Genomic DNA, 20,075 nt, shown 5'->3' with positions numbered 1-20,075 from the left:
ACCTGATTTTCTTGTACAACGGAAGTGTTCCCGACCACTGTTTTATACCAGATGATCCACATCAGATTATTGGCGGCAAACGAGGAAAACAGCTGTACATGGATGGCAATTCTAGTGCATCGCAGGCTTCTATAAACAAAACAAATGAAAATAAAAATATTTAAAAAAATAAAATAAAATAATACAAATATCGCCGATGTTTCTGTATTAGTAGGATCAGATATACATAAATACATAAATAATTGAATACATAAATATATAAATACATATATATATAAATATATAAATAAATAAAGTACGTGTATATTATTATAGCTAGTCTAGAATTTTCACTTGTATTGTAATTAGCCAAATATTTATTTAGTGAGGGCATTTATATAATATATAAATTAACGTTAAATTATAACATTAAATAAACGTTTTATCGTTAAATTTTATTAAAACTGTTTCCGGTAGGACAGTTGTATAAGGGTTAATCAGTCAAAAACCGCACGAAAAAGCGTAACGTTGAAAAACACCCAACTTTGACAATTTTTTTCTCTTTTTCTATAAAAGATAAAATTCCCAAATTTTCTTTATAATATAGGGCAAATCCTCCTTTTATAACTGTAAATTTTTTCGTAATAACATAAAACAAGTAAAGGTTAAATTTTGGGTTTTGAATTCTATTGTTCTATTGTTAGATACAATTGCGTGCTGAAGCGCAGAATTATTCATTATTTTAATATCCTATTCCATTCATAAAAATGGTACTATTAATAATCGTCAAGCGCTTACGGGACTTGATCATTTACCATTTATTTGTCCCTATTTCAAGATGTAATCCAGACAGTGTTACCAATATTGGGGATTAGAAAGAATTTCCCATTTTTATTAATTACTTTTGCTAAATCCTCAAAATTTATCTAACCATGATAAAAGATTTATAAAAAAGTTACTTTCTCTTTCTGTAACTAGATAACGAGGATGTATCGATATTTTCAAATGTTCCAAATCGAGTTTTAACCAATAAATATCCAACCAAGATTTTGACGAATTCCAATACTGTTACTTACCAGTAAATTTATAAGTTAGTCTTAAATAATTAATAATTATTATTACTATTATTATTATTATTAAAAGTGGTTTGGAGGCATTAAAAAGTTGGGATTACATATGACATACAAAAATCAGGTCCAACTACCAATTAGGTGTCGTGGACGGAGGCTACTGTACTATAAATTTCTCTTATTAACCATTAAATAAAATCCAACGCCTAAAGACCCCCCCGGGTCCCACTAAACCAACAATACATCTTAGCTTTGCGGGTCTAGCCTATAACCGCCTAACATACTTTACTATAAATTTCTCGTATTAACCATTGGGAATATAGACTAGTACCGCAATATATCTCAGCTTTGCGGGTCTAGCCTATAACTGCCTAACATACTTTACTATAAATTTCTTTTATTAACCATTAAATAAAATCCAAGGCCTAGAGACCGGGGAATCGAACCCACTAAACCAACAATACATCTTAGCTTTGCGGGTCTAGTCTATAACCGCCTAACATACTTTACTGTAAATTTCTTTTATTAACCATTAAATAAAATCCAAGGCCTAGAGACCGGGGAATCGAACCCACTAAACCAACAATACATCTTAGCTTTGCGGGTCTAGTCTATAACCGCCTAACATACTTTACTATAAATTTCTTTTATTAACCATTAAATAAAATCCAAGGCCTAGAGACCGGGGAATCGAACCCACTAAACCAACAATACATCTTAGCTTTGCGGGTCTAGTCTATAACCGCCTAACATACTTTACTGAAAATTTCTTTTATTAACTATTAGATAAAATCCAAGGCCTAAAGACCGGGAATCGAACCCACTAAACACTAAACCAACAATACATCTTAACTTTACAGGTCTAGTCTCTAACCGTGGCACCTGTAGATTAAAGTAATAAAAAGTCGTGTGACTGTTCACATCAGTTTCTTTGTAATTAAACAAAATTCTCGTTAACTTCTTTAGTTGGTTTCTCTAACTTAGCGAATGTACGAGAGTCTTTAAATGTAATATGTTTCTTCTTTGAAGATCTTACCGAATTCAGAGATTTTTGATGCTGGAAGATTTTGCAATATAAGAGAAGTCTGGGGCTAGGTGTAGTTCGTTGTTAAAGGCATTGCTTCATTTTGCATGAACTTCAGTACTTAAAAATTATCTCACGTGCAAATCAATCTTTTTCGAAGACATTGTCACAAGCAGCAAAAGCGGAGCAAATGACAGCGATTGCACATGGTCTGAGTCCCGAGAGACAGAATGGTAATTTTACCTACATCCCCTTCTAACACTACTTCTTCAAGAAAAACTTGCCCAGGCCGAAAACCGTCATCTATAAAGTTTTTACAAATCGCACTGTACGTGCGCACCCGCACGTGGTATTTTATGTGTAAGAGCCACACTTAACGGGGCCAAAGAGCCGCATGAGGCTAGGCGAGCCGCAGTATTTTTGACGTCCACTGCATTAGGGTAAGAACACCCGTCCTAGTGCATGTTTTTAGATTGTCTGCGTCTGTAAAGTGTGTGAAAAGGCGTTCACGCAAGAATGTGTTAGTACGTTTCTCAAAGTTTGCCCAAGGGTTTGCAAAACCTAAATAATTTTGAGAAGGGAATCATGAAATATGTTTTAACAATCGGCGATTAAATCGTGTACAAATTAGTCTCTTAGAGATTTACGCTGCATATTTTTCTTTTAAAAATAACTGGCAATCAAAAATCCCTTCTAAAAGAATTAATAATTGATAATAATGATCTATAATCAATAATTTACACCACAAAATAGAGGCTGTTGAAATATATTTTAGTGTATGAATAGTTGATAAAGTTGAAATTACTGTTAATGGTCAACGGTGTTTGGCGGTTTTAGTGGTCAGGCCTACCAACAGATATTGTGAATTAGGTCTCTGGTTTACCCTAAACTAGATAATATCCAGAGTCTAGAATCAACTCTAATTTTCCCAATTAATGTATTTATTTTGAAAGAATTTTATTTATTAAATTTTAATTATTGATGAATATTTTATTGGAAAATTGAACTGAGTTAATGAAAACTTGATATAGTGTTTTTCTCCTTGAATAAATTTAATTTCCCAAAGAGATTAAAGGCCCAAAAATGTGCCCATCAATGTCAGAAATGGGAAATAGTTGTGTGACAAATTCGCTAACTAAAACCTCTTATTGGAACTATTAGGAGTTTTCAATTCTCCTAAAGAATTTACCATTCCAGACAGGGCCTCTCTTAATCTTAGAACTTTAGGGTTAGAGGAAGGATTAGGCCAGGATCTCTACTTATTGGAGGGTTTGCTCCCTCCCTTTAGTTAGCCAGCTACCCCTCTACTTGGAGTGAAGTCGTTACTCCTCTCAAGTGACAGCAATAGTTACCCCGTGTAAAAACTTCGGAAAACATAAAACGGGTGTGGGGAGAAGAAAGCCGCCACTTTTCTTACAAAATGCAAGGTTTTTCCCCAACTTTCGTTTTTTTGCCATCCTCCCTGGCCTGATCTTTGAAGTGCCTTGTCACAAACTAATGACTGCGATTCGCTATGCAATCAAACTAGGATATAAGACGCAATTTTCTCTTCCTTCTGCTTCAAAGGGCCTTTGAATGATCACAGTCCCACCCTTGGGGGATGTTTTCCAAGCCCTTTCCTGTAAAATCTGGTGTAAACTCACACCCAACTCTCTCTCTTAATATAATCTTCTGGATTCTTATCGTTATATTTTATCAAAATCTGAATATTTAAACATTTCCAACTCTTACATTATCCAAATTATTAAACTGAAATCATATTTTTAATCTACTGCATACAAAACGTGCGAAACTGCTTTTTTACAGACTTCTTGGACGACGCTCCAAATTACCCATTGAACTCAAACGCTTAATATACAACATTATCCTCAAACCTATGTGGACTTACGGACTAGAGCTTTAGGGTTCAGCCAAACCTACAAACATACGGACTGTACAGAACATTTCAGTCAAAACTCCTCCGACAGATAGCTGACGCTCCTTTCTACGGTGTCTAACCTCACTCTTCACAACGACCTCAACATTCCCTTTATAGACCAACTCGCCAAGACTAAATATCAAAATTCCCATACTACTCTCTCTACTAGCTCTAATCCTCTTGTACTGTCTTTCGCTTCCTCTGACATCCCTAATACTCCTCGCCGATTGAATCGCCAGTGACCCCGCGACTTCCTTGTAGTCTGAAGGCCTAAACACCATTATTCTCCTATCTCTTCTCTCTCCTCCTCACATTCTCCTCTCACCTATAGAGAGCGCTACCGCTGGGTAGTTTCTCTCCTTCAGCTCTCCTCCCGCACCAGTTCATCACTCTCTCCATATTTACTGATTGTGTACAACTGTATACAGATTGTAAATTACAAAATAAATAAATAAAAAAAAAATCTACTGCATCGTTGCTAAGAATACTCTGAAATCAAATAAAAATTATAGATCGAAGTATAAGCAGTACAGTGGTACTACCAATGAAGGGATTATCTTAGAACTTCGTATTCCAAGACCAAACCTAACCCTTCTTTATAATGTTAAAGACCCAAGAAAGGAAGAAAGGTAGAAGGTCAGCGTACTAGATTCCCTCGCAAAGATCACGGAACACTCAGATTATTCTCTTTTTTTGTAGTAGTAGGGAAATGGCGGTTCTGGCGCACCTAAATTGTACCAGATCCAAACACCTTCAAATCTGACCAAGTAATCATCGAGTTCAAAGAAGTTGTAAGCCATATCCATCAGCACCATTCTACCCCCACCTTTCATCGAATTTGACGAGGCTGAAATCCTCACCATCACAAAAAAAAAGAGGAATCGTTTTAAAAGCATATGCATACGCTTAAAAAAACCCTTTAGTCTGTTGTTTATTTTAAACTTCTCTGCCATAAACCTATTTATTTCAAACATTATTCTGAACAAAATTATTATTTAACAGTTCTGAGATCTGAGTATATCTATACCGATTTAAATCTTTTAAATCTTTAGATCTTTTAAAACGATTCCTCTTTTTTTTTGTGATGGTGCGGATTTCAGCCTCGTCAAATTCGATGATAGGTGGGGTAGAATGGTGCTGATGGATATGGCTTACAGCTTCGTTGAACTCGATGATTACCCGGTTAGATTTGGAGGTGTTTGGATCTGGTACAATTTATGTGTGCCCGAACCGCCATTTTACCTCTACTATTTCGCTCCGTCCATTGTGTAACGTGGGAGCCCTATTCGGAAGCCGGCAATATACAGTCTCTTTTTTCAGTGAAATGCCGGCCGATCTCGGACAGTGCTCTCTCTCGTTTCAGACAACCAGAGAGTGTGCTGTAAGTAGCTGCTAGAAAGAAAAAATCTAAGAGCAAGGATTTAGATTCGAACTCGGATGGGAATTCGTTACTCTAACCACTTAGCTAACTCTTTTTTCTAAAGTCGTTATTTAGAAAATCTAAATTTAAACCTTGAATAATAAAAAAAAACATTCAACAAGTTGGTCTCCCAATAAAATTTAAATTTTTGATAATAAAACTTTACAGCGTGCTTAATTTACTTTGCAACTGGTTAAGCCATCTGGTGTTCTAATTAGTTTATTTATTTGACTAACTTAGTGCTACTGTTCGGGGCAAAGTGTGTAATTAGGTGAGCATATGCTGGGCGGAAGTGTTATGAAGGCTTTCCCAACTGTGTGACTGTTGTGCCGAGGGTAGAGTACTAAGTTATACTAAGACCTAGTGAAGCAATAAATGGAACCTTCCTTGTACATTGGCCAGGTTAAAGTACGGTCCTCTAAGGAATTTCCTCTTTTCCTCTATTGACGTAAGATATTAGTCCAACGGGAAGTTTATTCGCTTTTTCCTGTTTTTGGTTATTTTCATCTTCTTCGTATTTTGCCTTTGTATGTGTTTGAAAAACCAAGCGACAATTTTCGCTTCCGCAGTATTGTGATTGAGAGAAAACTTCTTGGTTACGAGTTTTACCGGAAGTATAGTGTTTTTCCTTCCTTGCTGCAAGTGTACGCAAATTTAGCGAATGAAAATAAAAGCTACTCAAAATTTTACGAAGAAAAATTATTGAGCGAATGGTATCCAATTAGGAACTCTCCAATGATTAGAAATGAAGTAAATGGCCAATTAAATTGATTATGTTTACCCAATCGATACATTTCAGAAAAGGAAGTATTTATTTTGTACATTTTAATTTATTTTATTCAGTGAATAAAAAAATTAAAATAAATAACAGGAAACGGTAAAAGTAAACCTATTGGTAACTCTACATTAGACTGTTAGTCCACTCACTTTACTAGAGAGGAGATCATGAGGCCATTGTCTTTTAAGATGTCTTCTAGTTGGGTGGGAAGAGTTCTAGAATAAAGATTTTGAGCTAGAGAAATTACGTGTGAATGCAGCGTAAAGTGAAGTTTCCTGCATTGGGGTTTTGGCAATTTAGATGATGATAAAAGGAATGTTACGATCAGTCCCTGAATACTCCTGTTGGGAAGATAAAATTGTTCTCTATGGTTTGAAGTATTTTAGATTGTAAAGATTGAATTCTTTGGAGATTGGAGCGTTTGGTTGAACCCCTACAGTTCTATTCTATACGCCCAGATGGGTTTTAAATTATAAGTACAAATTAGCCTTTTTGGTTGTCTAAGAGTCTTATAAGTTGTCGATAGCGTCTGTTTAGTTCTGTCCTTGGAATATTATTAATTCACTCCAACATTAGAGTTTTGTAAAAATAAATACGAGGTACGTTACTCTGAAATTTAGAAGCTTGCCGAAAAGCTTTACCTACAAAAAAATGATATTTCCGGAATAACCTAGGAGCTATTTTCGAGAAAGTGGAGTGGTACTTCCGGTTGGAGAATTGCCTTCAAACTCGATTTTTAGCTCACACATTGAACAATACCCCTAATATTACACAAGAGATAGTACAGGAAATATCACTAGAGGTTATCACTGAATCGAGTTTTCCAGAAAATATGAGATCGATTTATTTGTAACCAACTACAGGAAGTTTAAATGAAATCCTAGGAGTCGTTTTCAAGGAAATCTTAAAATAGTGAAAAATCTTTTTAGCAAAGTGACTTGGGAAATTCGATCAGCCATTTTTCTTCAAATTCGGGAAATTCAGTTTCACATTTTGACTCTTACTAATATGAAGTGGGTGCAATTATCATTAATATCTATTAGTTCTGTTCTGTGACTTGATTCACAATTACTGAGGAAACCAGTAGCGAGGCGCTTGATGTAGTGTTCTATATAGTCCATGTTGGTGTTACGAGTGTAGGTTTATAATACGGTCTGTAGCGGGGGGAAGTTGTCACAAGATAGATAGATAAAAATTTTATTTCACATACAAAATACATACATATATACATTGGAGCGCCAATTATGTACTATAACCTCCAGACATAGTTTCTTACAACTCATTTATTAAATTATATTCTATACTAAGGGGAAAAACAATGAAAAAACCCCAGCTTATAAGAGAGATTTCAATTCAGGGAGTCCCTAACTCTCCTGTTCCTGAGCACCGTGTCCACACTATAGTCCCCTATTTGTCTGCAGAGGTGGTTGTGACTTGATTCACACTTACTGAGGAAATCAGTAGCGAGGCGCTTGATGTAGTGTTCTATATAGTCCATGTTGGTGTTACGAGTGTAGGTCTATAATACGGTCTGTAGCGGGGGGAAGTTGTCACAAGCCTGAGGAATATATTTTGTATGATTTGCAGCGAGGCGATATTGGACGGACATGTCAGACTCCAGGAGGGACAAGCATAAAGTAACATGGGCCTAACCTTGTACAGGAGGAGTTTATTCTCTTAGAGACAGTTTAGAGTCCCTGCAGAACAGCGGGAATAGCACTCGAATGGCTCCCTTACCTTTATTGACTCTGTCCTTTATGTGGGGGGTAAAAGTCAGCCCACTATCCAGTAACACCCCCAAGATACTTGATAGTGGCAGCTCACGGCACAATCCGTCCCCCGAAGTGGACATGTCGATACAAGATCGGCCTGCGCTTAGTGAAAAGGACAGCCTCTGTTTTTAAGGGGTTAATTTTTATTTTCCACGAAGTGAAAAATCGGTCCATACATGTCATGGCCCTAGTAAACCTGTTGACTATCGTGTCCAATCTCCACAATTATCAGTAATGAAAATCGAACATCAGCACGATTACAGTATTTTCTTTTACTTTAGTAGAGTAAGAGAAAATATACGAGTAATCTTGGTTTACCTAACAAGATTATCCTTAGAAAAGGCTTAAATGTAAATATTTTAACACAATTTTCAAAGAAAATTGCTTTTCTGCAATGCATTTTAATACCATTTTATTGGTATACGTTTTTAGAAAAAGAAAATTCTAGTTATACTATTTTAATTTCAAATTTAGCGCTGCAAATAACTGTGGCTTTGCCACAGAAGCAATTACGGAACCGGAAGGGTGTTATTGATATAACTGTTATGTTCTGGCACGATGTTATTGCTTTTACTTTTATTGTTTGCTTGCAATCAACGAATACATACTACATTTGTTTGACTATTTGCAACGCATTGGCTAGTGTAACTAACTGACGGCTAACATTCTGATTATTACTTTTCATTTTACTGCAATAAATGAAATGTCAATATTGGTCTTATTAGAGTTTTCATTTCTTTTTATGACAGTACGGTTAAAAATTTCATGAACTTTTTACAACTTTTTTTTCCCCATTCACCACTATTTTTTTACTTCTTCAATTCATTCACAAATAGATATTTAGTAATTAGTGAAAGACAGAGACTAAATATAGTCTGTAGAAATAGTTATGACAAGGGGCAGCCGTTTCGCTACTTCAGCAAGTTTTATTGGTGGTATCTTAGTCAAGCACCGCCCACATATCTGTGCACTAACTCCTTCAGTTTACGGTTGAATTTTAGTCCTAGTTATTGCGAAAAAATAAACTAGTATTGTTTGGATCTTTCTATTCTAGATTACAGTCTGCTACCCACATTCGACAGTCTGTTTCGAATGAAACGACAAGACGTGAACAGACGCTTCAAGCTACTTACTTACAAACTAACAATCTACAAGACCCTGTTAACACCGCTATGGATCTACGAGAGCCGAAGTGTTGGGGCTTAACCAAACCCTTTAACTCCAAACGCCTACAAACCTATAGGACACTACAGTCTAAAATCCTGAATGCTCCATATTACATTTCCATATTACAACTCAGTGCTCTAATATAAACTGTTGCAATAATTCAACTCAAATTCAGTAGCAGCCGCTAAATGATAACGATAACTTTATCTGAATTTAAATAAATTTAAGTTCCATACTAGTCTCTCTCTCTACTTGCTCAAATCCTCTTGTACTGTCTCTCGCCTCCTCTGACTATCCTCCTAACAATCCTCTTCGCCGACTGAATCGCCAGTGACCCCGCAGTCTGAATACTTAAACGTCATCCTCTCTCCTACATAGAATGCTACCGGTGGGTAGTTTCTCTCCTTCTGCTCTCCTCCCGCACCAGTTCCTCATACTCTTCATATTAACTGATTGTATAAAACTCCTTAACAAAAACTTACAGTTTTAAAAGTTAAGTATAAGGGTTGATTAAACGCCAAAAGGTACACAAATCAGCAGTTCCCAACATTTCATTAATACTTCATTGATATAATTTAAGTAATTTTACTGCATTAACTTTTCCTTCACATTTTTTAGAATTTATTAGATGTCACAGACCCTTATGCTGGCCATTTTCGTCTACAAAATATTTACTCAAGTAGCACACCATTTAACTTAGATTGACTGTAATATCTATTTAACTATAATAATCAAACTATTAATCACAGGTGAAAAAGAAAACGTTATAAAAAATATAAAAAAAATAAGAGGCTAAAAAATTCATAAACTTTTTTTACATCAATGATTTTATGCATTTATTTTTATTTTTAAATAAAAATCATTGGTTTAAGTTCATTCTTCGATTAAAGTAATTGTTATTTTATGTTGTAGTCAAACGTTTGTAATAATAAGTAATAAATAATCTGGCTTTATCGCAAATAATATAGTTTTCTTCAATTACATTCTCAATCTAGGTGTTCTTCCCACAATGTTATATATATGTAATATAAAATAAAGAAAATAAAGATATGCATATTTTTAGGACAGCTAATTATTCCAGTATTTTACCATAAGTAAAATTAGGGGGACTAAATTAAATTACAATTGAGAAATGAGTAAATATTGTTGAATAATCTACCCGTTATTAAATGTACGTTATTTGTGCTCACGAATATTTCGGTAAGACGAATTTAAGACTGAAATATTGTTTTGAATCCTCCGTGATTGAAATTTAAAAAGTGGCCGACTCTAAGTTTGTTTTTTTCTACTTTAACATGCATGTATATGTGACTACTCAGAATAATTCATCACTCATTTTATCATAATTATAATAAAAAAATATTATGAATGAACTGGCCAGCATAAGGGTCTGTGACATCTAATAAATTCTAAAAAATGTGAAGGAAAAGTTAATGCAGTAAAATTACTTAAATTATATCAATGAAGAATTAATGAAATGTTGGGAACTGCTGATTTGTGTACCTTTTGGCGTTTAATCAACCCTTATACTTAACTTTTAAAACTGTAAGTTTTTGTTAAGGAGATTTTTGTACCTTTTGGATAGATTTTCCTTTTTGTCTATTTGCAAAGTTACGTCTGCTTTACAGATTTTTTAAAATTTGGAATAAGCTATTCTATCATTATAACCTGATAAGGTGTTAAATCGGAACCGTAATTACCACTGGAGAGATCTTTTTAAAGAATGATTATAGTTGCGGTCCCCAAACCATCCTCAATAACCATTTTTTTTAGAAAGCGTTTTGAATAAAATAGGAAGGTATTTGTACGTAAATAGCAAAATTAAACTGCGATTTCAGTACTTCCTTTTAAGAGGAGCAAGAAAAATAAACTGCGATTACAGTATTTCTCCCTAAAAGGCAAAGATTTTGAATCGAACGACAATTCATTGATGTAAATCGGTTCACTCATTGATAATTTTAACGATTGCAGTACTTCCTCTTAGTAGGTGTAAGAGCATGATGGCACTTCACAGCCACGTAGAGGAGCTTTAACCACTTATTTGAGCTAAATTTTATCAAAATCGGACTAAGCTTTGTAGAAATATTGGTAATAATCGTTTTAGAAAGGGCCTTATTTGGGTGGGGCGAACTCCCCTCCTTATGAGGCATAGCGTCGAGACTTTTAAAGTACAAATCTGTACAAAATTTCGATTCGAATGACACTTCATTCATGAAAATCGGTTCACGTGTCGATAATTTGAAACGATTGCTATACTTCCCCTTAACAAGTGTAAGAGCAGATCGTCGCTTTATTGTTAGGTAGGGGAGCCCTAACCCTATCATCCTACAAAATTTTATCAAAATCGGGCCAAGATTTACAGAGTAATTAGTAATAATAATTTTGGAGGGGGCCTTACATAAAGGGGGCTAACTCCTCTCCCATTCGATGTACAGGGCCGAGACCCCCAAAAGGCACATCTACATAAAATATTGAATCGAATGACACCTCATTCATGAAAATCGGTTCACGCGTTTAGGCGCTACGTTGTTTACAAAAAAGGTAACAACAAGAACAACAACAAGAAGAAGAAGAAGAACAAGAACAAGAACATTTTTTGAAAAAGCGGTTTTTGCTCATTTTCGGCAACTTTTTTCTCGAAACCTATTAGATCTGGGTTGTTGCAAAAAAAATACAGCTATAAAGGAGGATTTGCCCTATATTTTAAAGAAAATTTGGGAATTTTATCTTTTGTAGAAAAAGAGAAAAAAATTGTCAAAGTTGGGTGTTTTTCAACGTTACGCTTTTTCGTGCAGTTTTTGATGGTCAACCCTTATACAACTGTCCTACCGGACAGTTTTAATATAAAGGGTGTACACGGAGGAGAGGTCAAAACTTCTGGAGGTGATTCAGCAGCTCAAATACATCAGTAAATATTCTATTCTCTTTGGCACGATTCTCAATAGTGTCCAAGATATTTGCATTTTTAACTTTTCCGTCGATATTCGCGTTTTTCACCATAAAAACGGGGTGTAACTTTTCTATCCTTTATCCTACAACAAATCTGCTTGTTCCAAACGAAAGAGCATTAAATTTCCTGTTTCTTATAAGCAATGAAATTTTTACTTTAATGTCTAAAAAATTCGTTCTCGATGATTTTTGTTAAAATTTTCAACTGTATTTTTTCAAAGATTCAAGAATCAACCAGTCAACCAGTTATAGAAAAAGTTGTGCATTTATTGGGCTTCAAGACCATTTGTTTTTGTATTTAATAAACCCTACCCCGAACAGTGGGGTGTAAATGCAGAAAACTGGGATGTTAATATGAGGGAAGGGCGAATGAATACATTGGAATCCAACGTAGAGATCACTGGTTCGAATCCAGTTGCTAGCCCTTAGATTGTTATCTTCCTAGAAATTTCCTTACAGGTCACTGTCCCGGTGATAAGCAGTATTTTCTGTAAAGAGAGAACACTGACTGTAGGCCCGTAACTACCTAAAAAAAAACTTCTGAGCCAATGACCAGTCTCCAATAACCACAAGATGCTGACGTGCCTTATATTAAAAAAATTAAATAAATAAATAATTTGAATGCCAAATTTAAAGGAACCACCTTTTTTGGTATTTCCGCTTGCGTCACTAAGAGGAAACAAAAATATTTCGAGAGTGAAATAACGGAAATAACCATCCAAAACAGGAGAGAAGATTACAAAAAATTTTTGGAGGCAGGAAAAATTATCATTTATAGTTTTCTAATCACATATAGGCCCTGTTTTCTCACATAGAAAAAATATTTTCTCCTCATTAAAAAAAAAAAAAAAAAAAAACAGGAATGTGAAAAAATACAAAAGCAATAACCCCCCCACCAGTCCCATTTTAGCCAATAGAACAAACAAGTGAAGCTATTGTTCCCTAGTATATTCTAAACTAGATTTTTCCAAATTAAATAAAAGGGAAATTGTTTGATAAATAAATTTATTTAGAATGATTTTCAAATTTAATTTATTCTGTGGGCGAAATAATAAATTTTCCGGAGTTTAATTTTACAATTAAATGAAAATTTTTCTAATAATAGAACGATGTATTAGTAATGAAGACGTGCGCTGAATATTAAATGCGCTAATTTAAATTATTATTAATAATGAAGTAGCAAATTCTCTGATTGGAATCCATAATTCAGCCTTTGTGACTTTTAATAAAGCTTTTCATTAGAGTAGTGATTGTAAATTTACGGGATAAGGGAAAATTTGTGAGTGTGCGTGTTGTTACACAAGCATTTGTAATGTTACAACATTGATAGCACTTGAACATGCTCCCTCCAAGAGAATTAACTCCCAATAGATGAGCTAATTGCTCTCGTCACTCGATGAGTAAATCGCCAGACTTACTACTGGTAGTATAGCTAGCTTGGGAGAGTTATCTGGGATGGTACGGGATGTGAGGCGGCGCCCTAAGCTGATTAGGGTAAGATTGCTGCAGGGTTCGGTGGAAATTTTTTTTTATACCCAGGAACGGGCTACGAAAGGAATTTCAAGATCTCTCTTTGTAGATGGTTAAGTTGGAAACGTGCATTCTGGATTGAAGGGATTTGTAAGTCTCTAGTAGTTTTTGTGAAGTTTGATTGATTCCCAAAAAGTTCAATTCCTTCATTCCTGGAAGGTTTTTATTTAAATGGTATTGTATATTATACAGGGTGTTCAGCATAAGACTATACATTACTTTGGGAGGGAGGCGATTCTGGGCATCATTTGCAACAACAAAAAAAAAATCTATATAAACTATGGCTCGATTCTGCTCCATTTTATAGATATTTTGACCACAAGACCAACACCCTGGCCAAGATATTCTTACCGCAATCATAGGTCAAGAAGACTTACTTACTTACTTACTTGAAGTACATTAAAATGATGTGATGTTTGCTTCCATTTGATGATAAAACTAATTTATCCTGATTAATCCACAACCATTACATCACACTACATTTTTTAAAATCTTCAATTATTATTATTTTTGTTCTTTACGTCACCAATAACATTTTTTGCAGTCAGAGGACCTCCCCAAAACGGTGTATTTCTGGTGGCAAAATTAATATTGAAAACCGTTCTCGAATAGATAAAATGGTAACTTTGATCTTAAATATCTCAACAAATATTAGGGATATCGAAACGGGGTTAACGTCATTTTTCATAGTTTTTTATGTAGTTTTCATAATCATTGTCAAAACCAGTGGTCCTTATGAAACCCCGATCAGGTTTTTGCCCGTAACTCCGACAAAAAATGAAGATACAGCATCGGGGGTGGTAAATTTGAAAACTAGACCAAAAAAAATTCATACAGTTTATTTAATGCGTTTTTCCGGATTTCTGCTGTTCTAAAAAGTTACTAGCGATTAATGCGTTTTAAATGGATCACCCTGTATACGTAGTTAGTTATTCGTTGAGAGACTGAATCTCTCTAAGTAGCCTTTTCAAAAGGCGGTAACGGCTGTTGAGTTCAGTTCTTTTTAATCGAGTGTAAGGATACCAATTTAGTCTTTAGCCAATGAACAGCCTAATCTCTAACCAAGATCAAGTTTTTAAAGATAAATTATAATTGTTTACCCTTTTTTTTTACAGTATTGCGATCGTGTTTACATCGGAAGTAACTGTTTCTTGAGGTCCACTGACATCTCCATCTAAGTAAATGTATTTGTATGATTGTCACAGTATGTAGAGTGCAACCCTAAATCGGTAAATCGTAAAGCTTTGAAATTTAATACTTGATACAGGGCCTAGACAAGAAACTTTTCGCTAAAAATCGGCCAATCAGAATACCACCTTAGTAACCTTAGCTACTGTTATTTTGCAGGTTATGTTTGTATATGAAGTAGTTAAATTTTTTTTACTCTTAGCAAAATGATTTTATAACTCGTGTGATTGATTACAAGACAACCTTCTTCAATTCGTGTTTCGCAATATTCGCGTATTAATCATACAAACAACTAAGTTACCTAATTGCCTTATTAGGCTATAAAATAAACATGTGGCCCTCAAAGAAAAGATGTGTTCTGAGAGAAGAATAAAATTTATTATAAAATACAGGAAAGGGCGCTAATTTCTTTTATACTGACTTTAATTTTGATAAAGTATTAAGGAGAAACCTGTTTGATTTTTCTAATACCTGTGGTCCAGAAACTAAAGTTTTTAATAGGATGAAAAAAAAATTCCATTTCAGTCGAGATACATTTATTTATACATGGACTGAGTCCATGAACAGACAAGACACACCAACCCTGTAATGTAAAAATTGCCTGTAATAAAAGCCCTGAAGATGACCTAGTCCCTAGGTCGAAAGCTAGGCAGAATAAATGTATCACGACTGAAATGGCAATTATTTTTTCATCCTACTGAAACTATGAATCAGTCACCAAAAAGAATGAACAACAATAAAGTTTTTAATTTGAAAAATTACAGAAGCAAAAGAGGGCGTTGTAATGGTTATGAAGCGAGTTCGACTTACGCGATTAGCTAGATATTGTTTGTTAGGTAAAGAGTTAATATTAAATATAAATCCTCGTCCACGACACCCTAATTGGCAGCAGCTGTACGTAAACATAGCCTGAAAAAAAAAAATAGGCATTCCTATTATTAGAAACAAAGTCTCGCATACTTCTGCATATTATTAAATTACTGAATTCCTTGAGAGCACAAAACTACAAGAAAGCTTCCCTCACACGCAACGAGCTCACACATTGCCCATCTCAAGAGAGTTGCTGAGAGAGGAAATGGATCTGTATGTGGTTTAATTATAGAAGGCTGTTTTATACTAGGGTGGCGCTTTGAGTAGAAGAACAGTGTAATTTCTACTTGAGATCGTAATCGTCATTTGAAATTACTGTAATTGGGTTTTTGTTGTTATTAATTTGTGAGAAGGGAAAATAATAACTGTAATTAAAATTCTCTGGTTTACTTAGTCGTTACTAAGAATGAATTCTCCACTAAATATTGCACAATAATTTAGGAATAATGTTCAGGATAATCTTTTTTTATTTCAACGTTAGAGGAGCAAGAAAAAAAGGACTTGTTCTATCTGCTGGGATTTCGAAGAAACCCTAAATTTACGGTTCTTTACCTTTCTGAGAAGGGCGAAGTAGCAATTCTTAAAATTGTCCTAGATTAGATCCCCTGGGGGGTTGGCCAAAAAGCTACGGCAGCCCAGAGGGTCGACCACCAGGTTAGAGCACCTTAGATCTGTCTGTCAGGCTATCCTTTGCTAGATTCATGCAATGTCTGCCCACACTTCCTTCCGCCTTTAGAAACAGAAAGGCTTAGAAGTTAAGCCTTGTTACAAAATTTTTCTTTGAGGTTTAACATCAGGAAAGAATGGAGTAATGAATCCTCCCTCTCTTTACACTTTTTCTATTTTGAGGGGGCCCCAAAAAGTCCAGTAAACTTAAAAAAAAAATTGATACAGAAATTTAAAAAACAAATTAATGATATAAATTGAAAAGTAAAATATATAATTTCCCTCTTTCATTGTAGCGAAAACTCTAATAAAACACGTTTCCTGTTAACAAATAACTTCCGAAAAACAGGAAAAGCGGAAACACAAATTAATTAGGGCAACCAAGATCGACGGAGCGGGAAATTATTTAATTGTTCCGTCAGCTCGAGTTGAGAACATTTACATTGTTCAAGGATGGATGGTTTTTCACTTTGAAAATCAAACATAATATGCATTTTCCACAGCTTTTCTTACGTATAAGCAATTCAGAAGAAACAAATGAGGGTGTTTTTGTTATATTTTAAAAGAATCATTTTTTATTATTTTTATTGATAATTAACTACAGTACACAAGTTCTTAATATGAACAGCAGGGTCTCGATTGCAACTACACTATAGTTCTATAGTTCCTCATCCTTCGGGAACTTTGAGGTTTATAATTAACATATGTACGAGGGTCGTTTGAAAAGTCCGTGCAAAAATAAAAACTACTTAATTTTTTGGGGTAAACCTTTTTTATTTTTCAACATAGTCTCCTTTTAGGCTTATACACTTCGTCCAACGCTGCTCTAGTTTGTTGATCCCTTCCGAATAATAGGATTTGTCCAAGTCTGAAAAATAGCCATTCGTTTCTGCAATCACCTCCTCGTTTGAATAAAATCTTTTTCCCGCCAGCCATTTCTTCATATTGGGGAACAAATAGTAGTCCGAGGGAGCCAAGTCTGGAGAATAGGGGGATGTGAAACGAGTTGGAACCCTATTTCCATTAATTTTGCGACCACAACTGCTGATGTGTGAGCTGGTGCGTTGTCGTGATGGAAAAGGACTTTTTTGTGGGCCAATCGTGGGCGTTTTTCTTGCAGCTCGGTTTTCAAACGGTCCAATAACGATGAATAATATGCACCTGTAATAGTTTTACCCTTTTCTAGATAGTCGATGAGGATTATTCCTTGCGAATCCCAAAAGACAGTCGCCATAATCTTTCCGGCCGAAGGAACGGTCTTCGCCTTTTTTGGCGCAGATTCCCCCTTGGTAACCCATTGTTTAGATTGTTCTTCGGTCTCAGGAGTGTAGTGATGTATCCATGTTTCATCCACAGTGACGAAACGACGCTTAAAGTCCTGCGGATTCTTCTGGAACAGCTGCAAACCGTCCTTGCAACACTTCACACGATTTCGTTTTTGGTCAAGTGTGAGCAATCGCAGCACCCATCTTGCGGATAGCTTTGTCATGTCCAAATGTTGATGCAAAATATTTTGTACCCATTCATTCGAGATGCCCACAGCACTAGCAATCTCACGCACCTTCACTCTTCTGTCATCCATCACCATATCATGGATTTTATCAATGATTTCTGGAGTAGTAACCTCAACAGGGCGTCCAGAACGTTCAGCGTCACTTGTGCCTGGTTGAAACTTGGTGTGTGTTCTTCAAAGAGATGCTACTAACTAAACATAACCTCAATACCAGTAGCCAGTGGTGCTATCTCTCTGACTTTGCACGGACTTTTCAAACGACCCTCGTATATTGTCCCAGATCATCTTTTAATTACTGATTCTGGACTTAAATCCATTTCACATCCAGGATATTTGTACATTAACACGTAGTAACTCCGGTCAATTTTTACAAGAAATAGAACGGTGGTATATATTCTTGTTTTTGTGGGATCCCGAGGGAAAATTAATGGAATTTTCCTCGTCAAATTTCTGAAATCAACTTTGTAAGACCACCGTAAGTAAAATGTGCATACAATCTTTTCCGAAAATATTTCTAAACTTATTCGAAAAAGTCTTCAAAAAAAATCTACAAAATACATTTAGTACCATCAATGGTACTTTTCCGGTTTTGGGAACTTTGATAGTTAATTAATGGCTTCCTTGGTGGGACCAATTTGAAGTTCATTTCCTGAACATCCTGACACATAAATAGAACAATCTGGTTTTAAAAAAAACTTTTTCCGAATTCAATGACACTTCCGGATGAAAAATGAAAAATGAAAATTTGCACAGTTGCAATACATTGTCGCAGTAAGAGAAAGAGGAAGTACGTTCAGTGAAAAGGCTTCCGGATAGTGTTCTGTCGTTTAATGGCAACTCTGTTCATCACCGGGCAGTGTTCTGTCGTTTAAAGACCACCACTGTTTCATCACCGGTCAGTATTCTGTCGTTTAAAGACCTCCACTGTTTCATCACCGGACAGTGTTCTGTCGTTTAAAAACAACACTGTTTCATCACCGGACAGTGTTCTGCCGTTTAAAGACATCACTGTTTCATCACCGGACCGTGAGCTGTAAGAAACTCCTTGGAAGAGAAAAATCTATGGTCCAGCTATACAGCATCTCCAGCGTGGGAATCCAGTACGTAATTCATTTAGCTAATCCCTCCCCTACGGATATTCCCATTTCGTCACTGATCTAGGCATCCCCACGTGTATCCCAGCCTATCATCGCAGACAACACTTATACCATCTACCCTCAAATATTCTCTCAATAAATACAGGATTTGCAGATACAGTTATTGTGGGCACCTATTTGCGGGTTTACTGAACACGCAGACAAACTCTAGGTTTACGTAAGTACCATATAACAAACCCATATACATGGGGTAACTAAATGGACCCATTAGGGCTTTTGATAGCTTTCCCAAGTACAATCTAACCAACATCAATTTCCTTCTGACTCCGAATTTTCCCGAATAATAACACTTTGTAACATTACGTCATGATGGCTCTTTACGAAAAAGTTTTCCCATTAATTGAATTTATAAATTATTAAAATATAAATGATAAATTTAATGTTGAAATATCTATGCGGAGCCATTATAAATGGAAACAACTAGTGACGTAACCGAGACACCCACGCACTAGCCAAGTACCCCAACGATTGATTCAATTACATCCGGTACCATAAATAATAGGGTAAATTGAATTGCCGTGTACGTTGTCCAATACATAATGTTTTTATAATTCTATTAAAACGCTTCTAATCAAATATTAAATAAATAATACAGTTATTTATTTATTTTTATAAAGAAGGAAAATCATTATTACGTTACAAAGTTCCGATAAAAACTTCAAGGGTTGGTAAAGTAAGCAAAGAACCTCCTTGACCATAGAGAATAGAGGGGATTTTCTGTTTGTTCTTTAAGGCCAATCATTTCCCATTACCAAAACAAGTTTTGGGAAGGTGGAAATAGATTTCTACTTCCTTTTAACTAGATAAGAAAATTATTGTGATCATTACGAATTTTCCGTTTATCATTTTCGCCGGAAATAACCATTTATGAGGTCCCCCGAGTCAGAAAAATGCGTTTTTTTTAAAGAAAATATTCCATGATTGTGAAAAAAAATATGACGAAAACTGAAAATTGCATCGATAATTATCATTTTTCTTTTTTCTCATAAAAAAAGAGGCTATTAATGATATTCCTGTTGTACTCATTAGGTGTCCTGCATGCAAACCTTTATATGCTACATTTTTCAGGGGAAA

General features: G+C 35.3%; 1 protein-coding gene across 1 annotated transcript in view; it reads right to left on the bottom strand.

Annotated features, from left to right (window-relative positions):
• The window catches only part of LOC141454880 (calcitonin gene-related peptide type 1 receptor-like), a 154,746-nt gene that overhangs the window by 22,183 nt on the left and 112,488 nt on the right, over positions 1 to 20,075 (bottom strand). The window contains exon 6 of the mRNA XM_074129570.1: positions 3 to 129. Coding sequence (XP_073985671.1) covers positions 3 to 129 — 127 coding nt within the window. The remainder of the gene's footprint in view (positions 1 to 2; positions 130 to 20,075) is intronic.

This window comes from Rhodnius prolixus, unplaced genomic scaffold, assembly GCF_049639745.1.
Source record: "Rhodnius prolixus isolate KJV_2025 unplaced genomic scaffold, Rpr scaffold_15, whole genome shotgun sequence".
Lineage (NCBI taxonomy): Eukaryota > Metazoa > Arthropoda > Insecta > Hemiptera > Reduviidae > Rhodnius > Rhodnius prolixus.
This window is presented reverse-complemented; position numbering and strand designations above follow the sequence as displayed.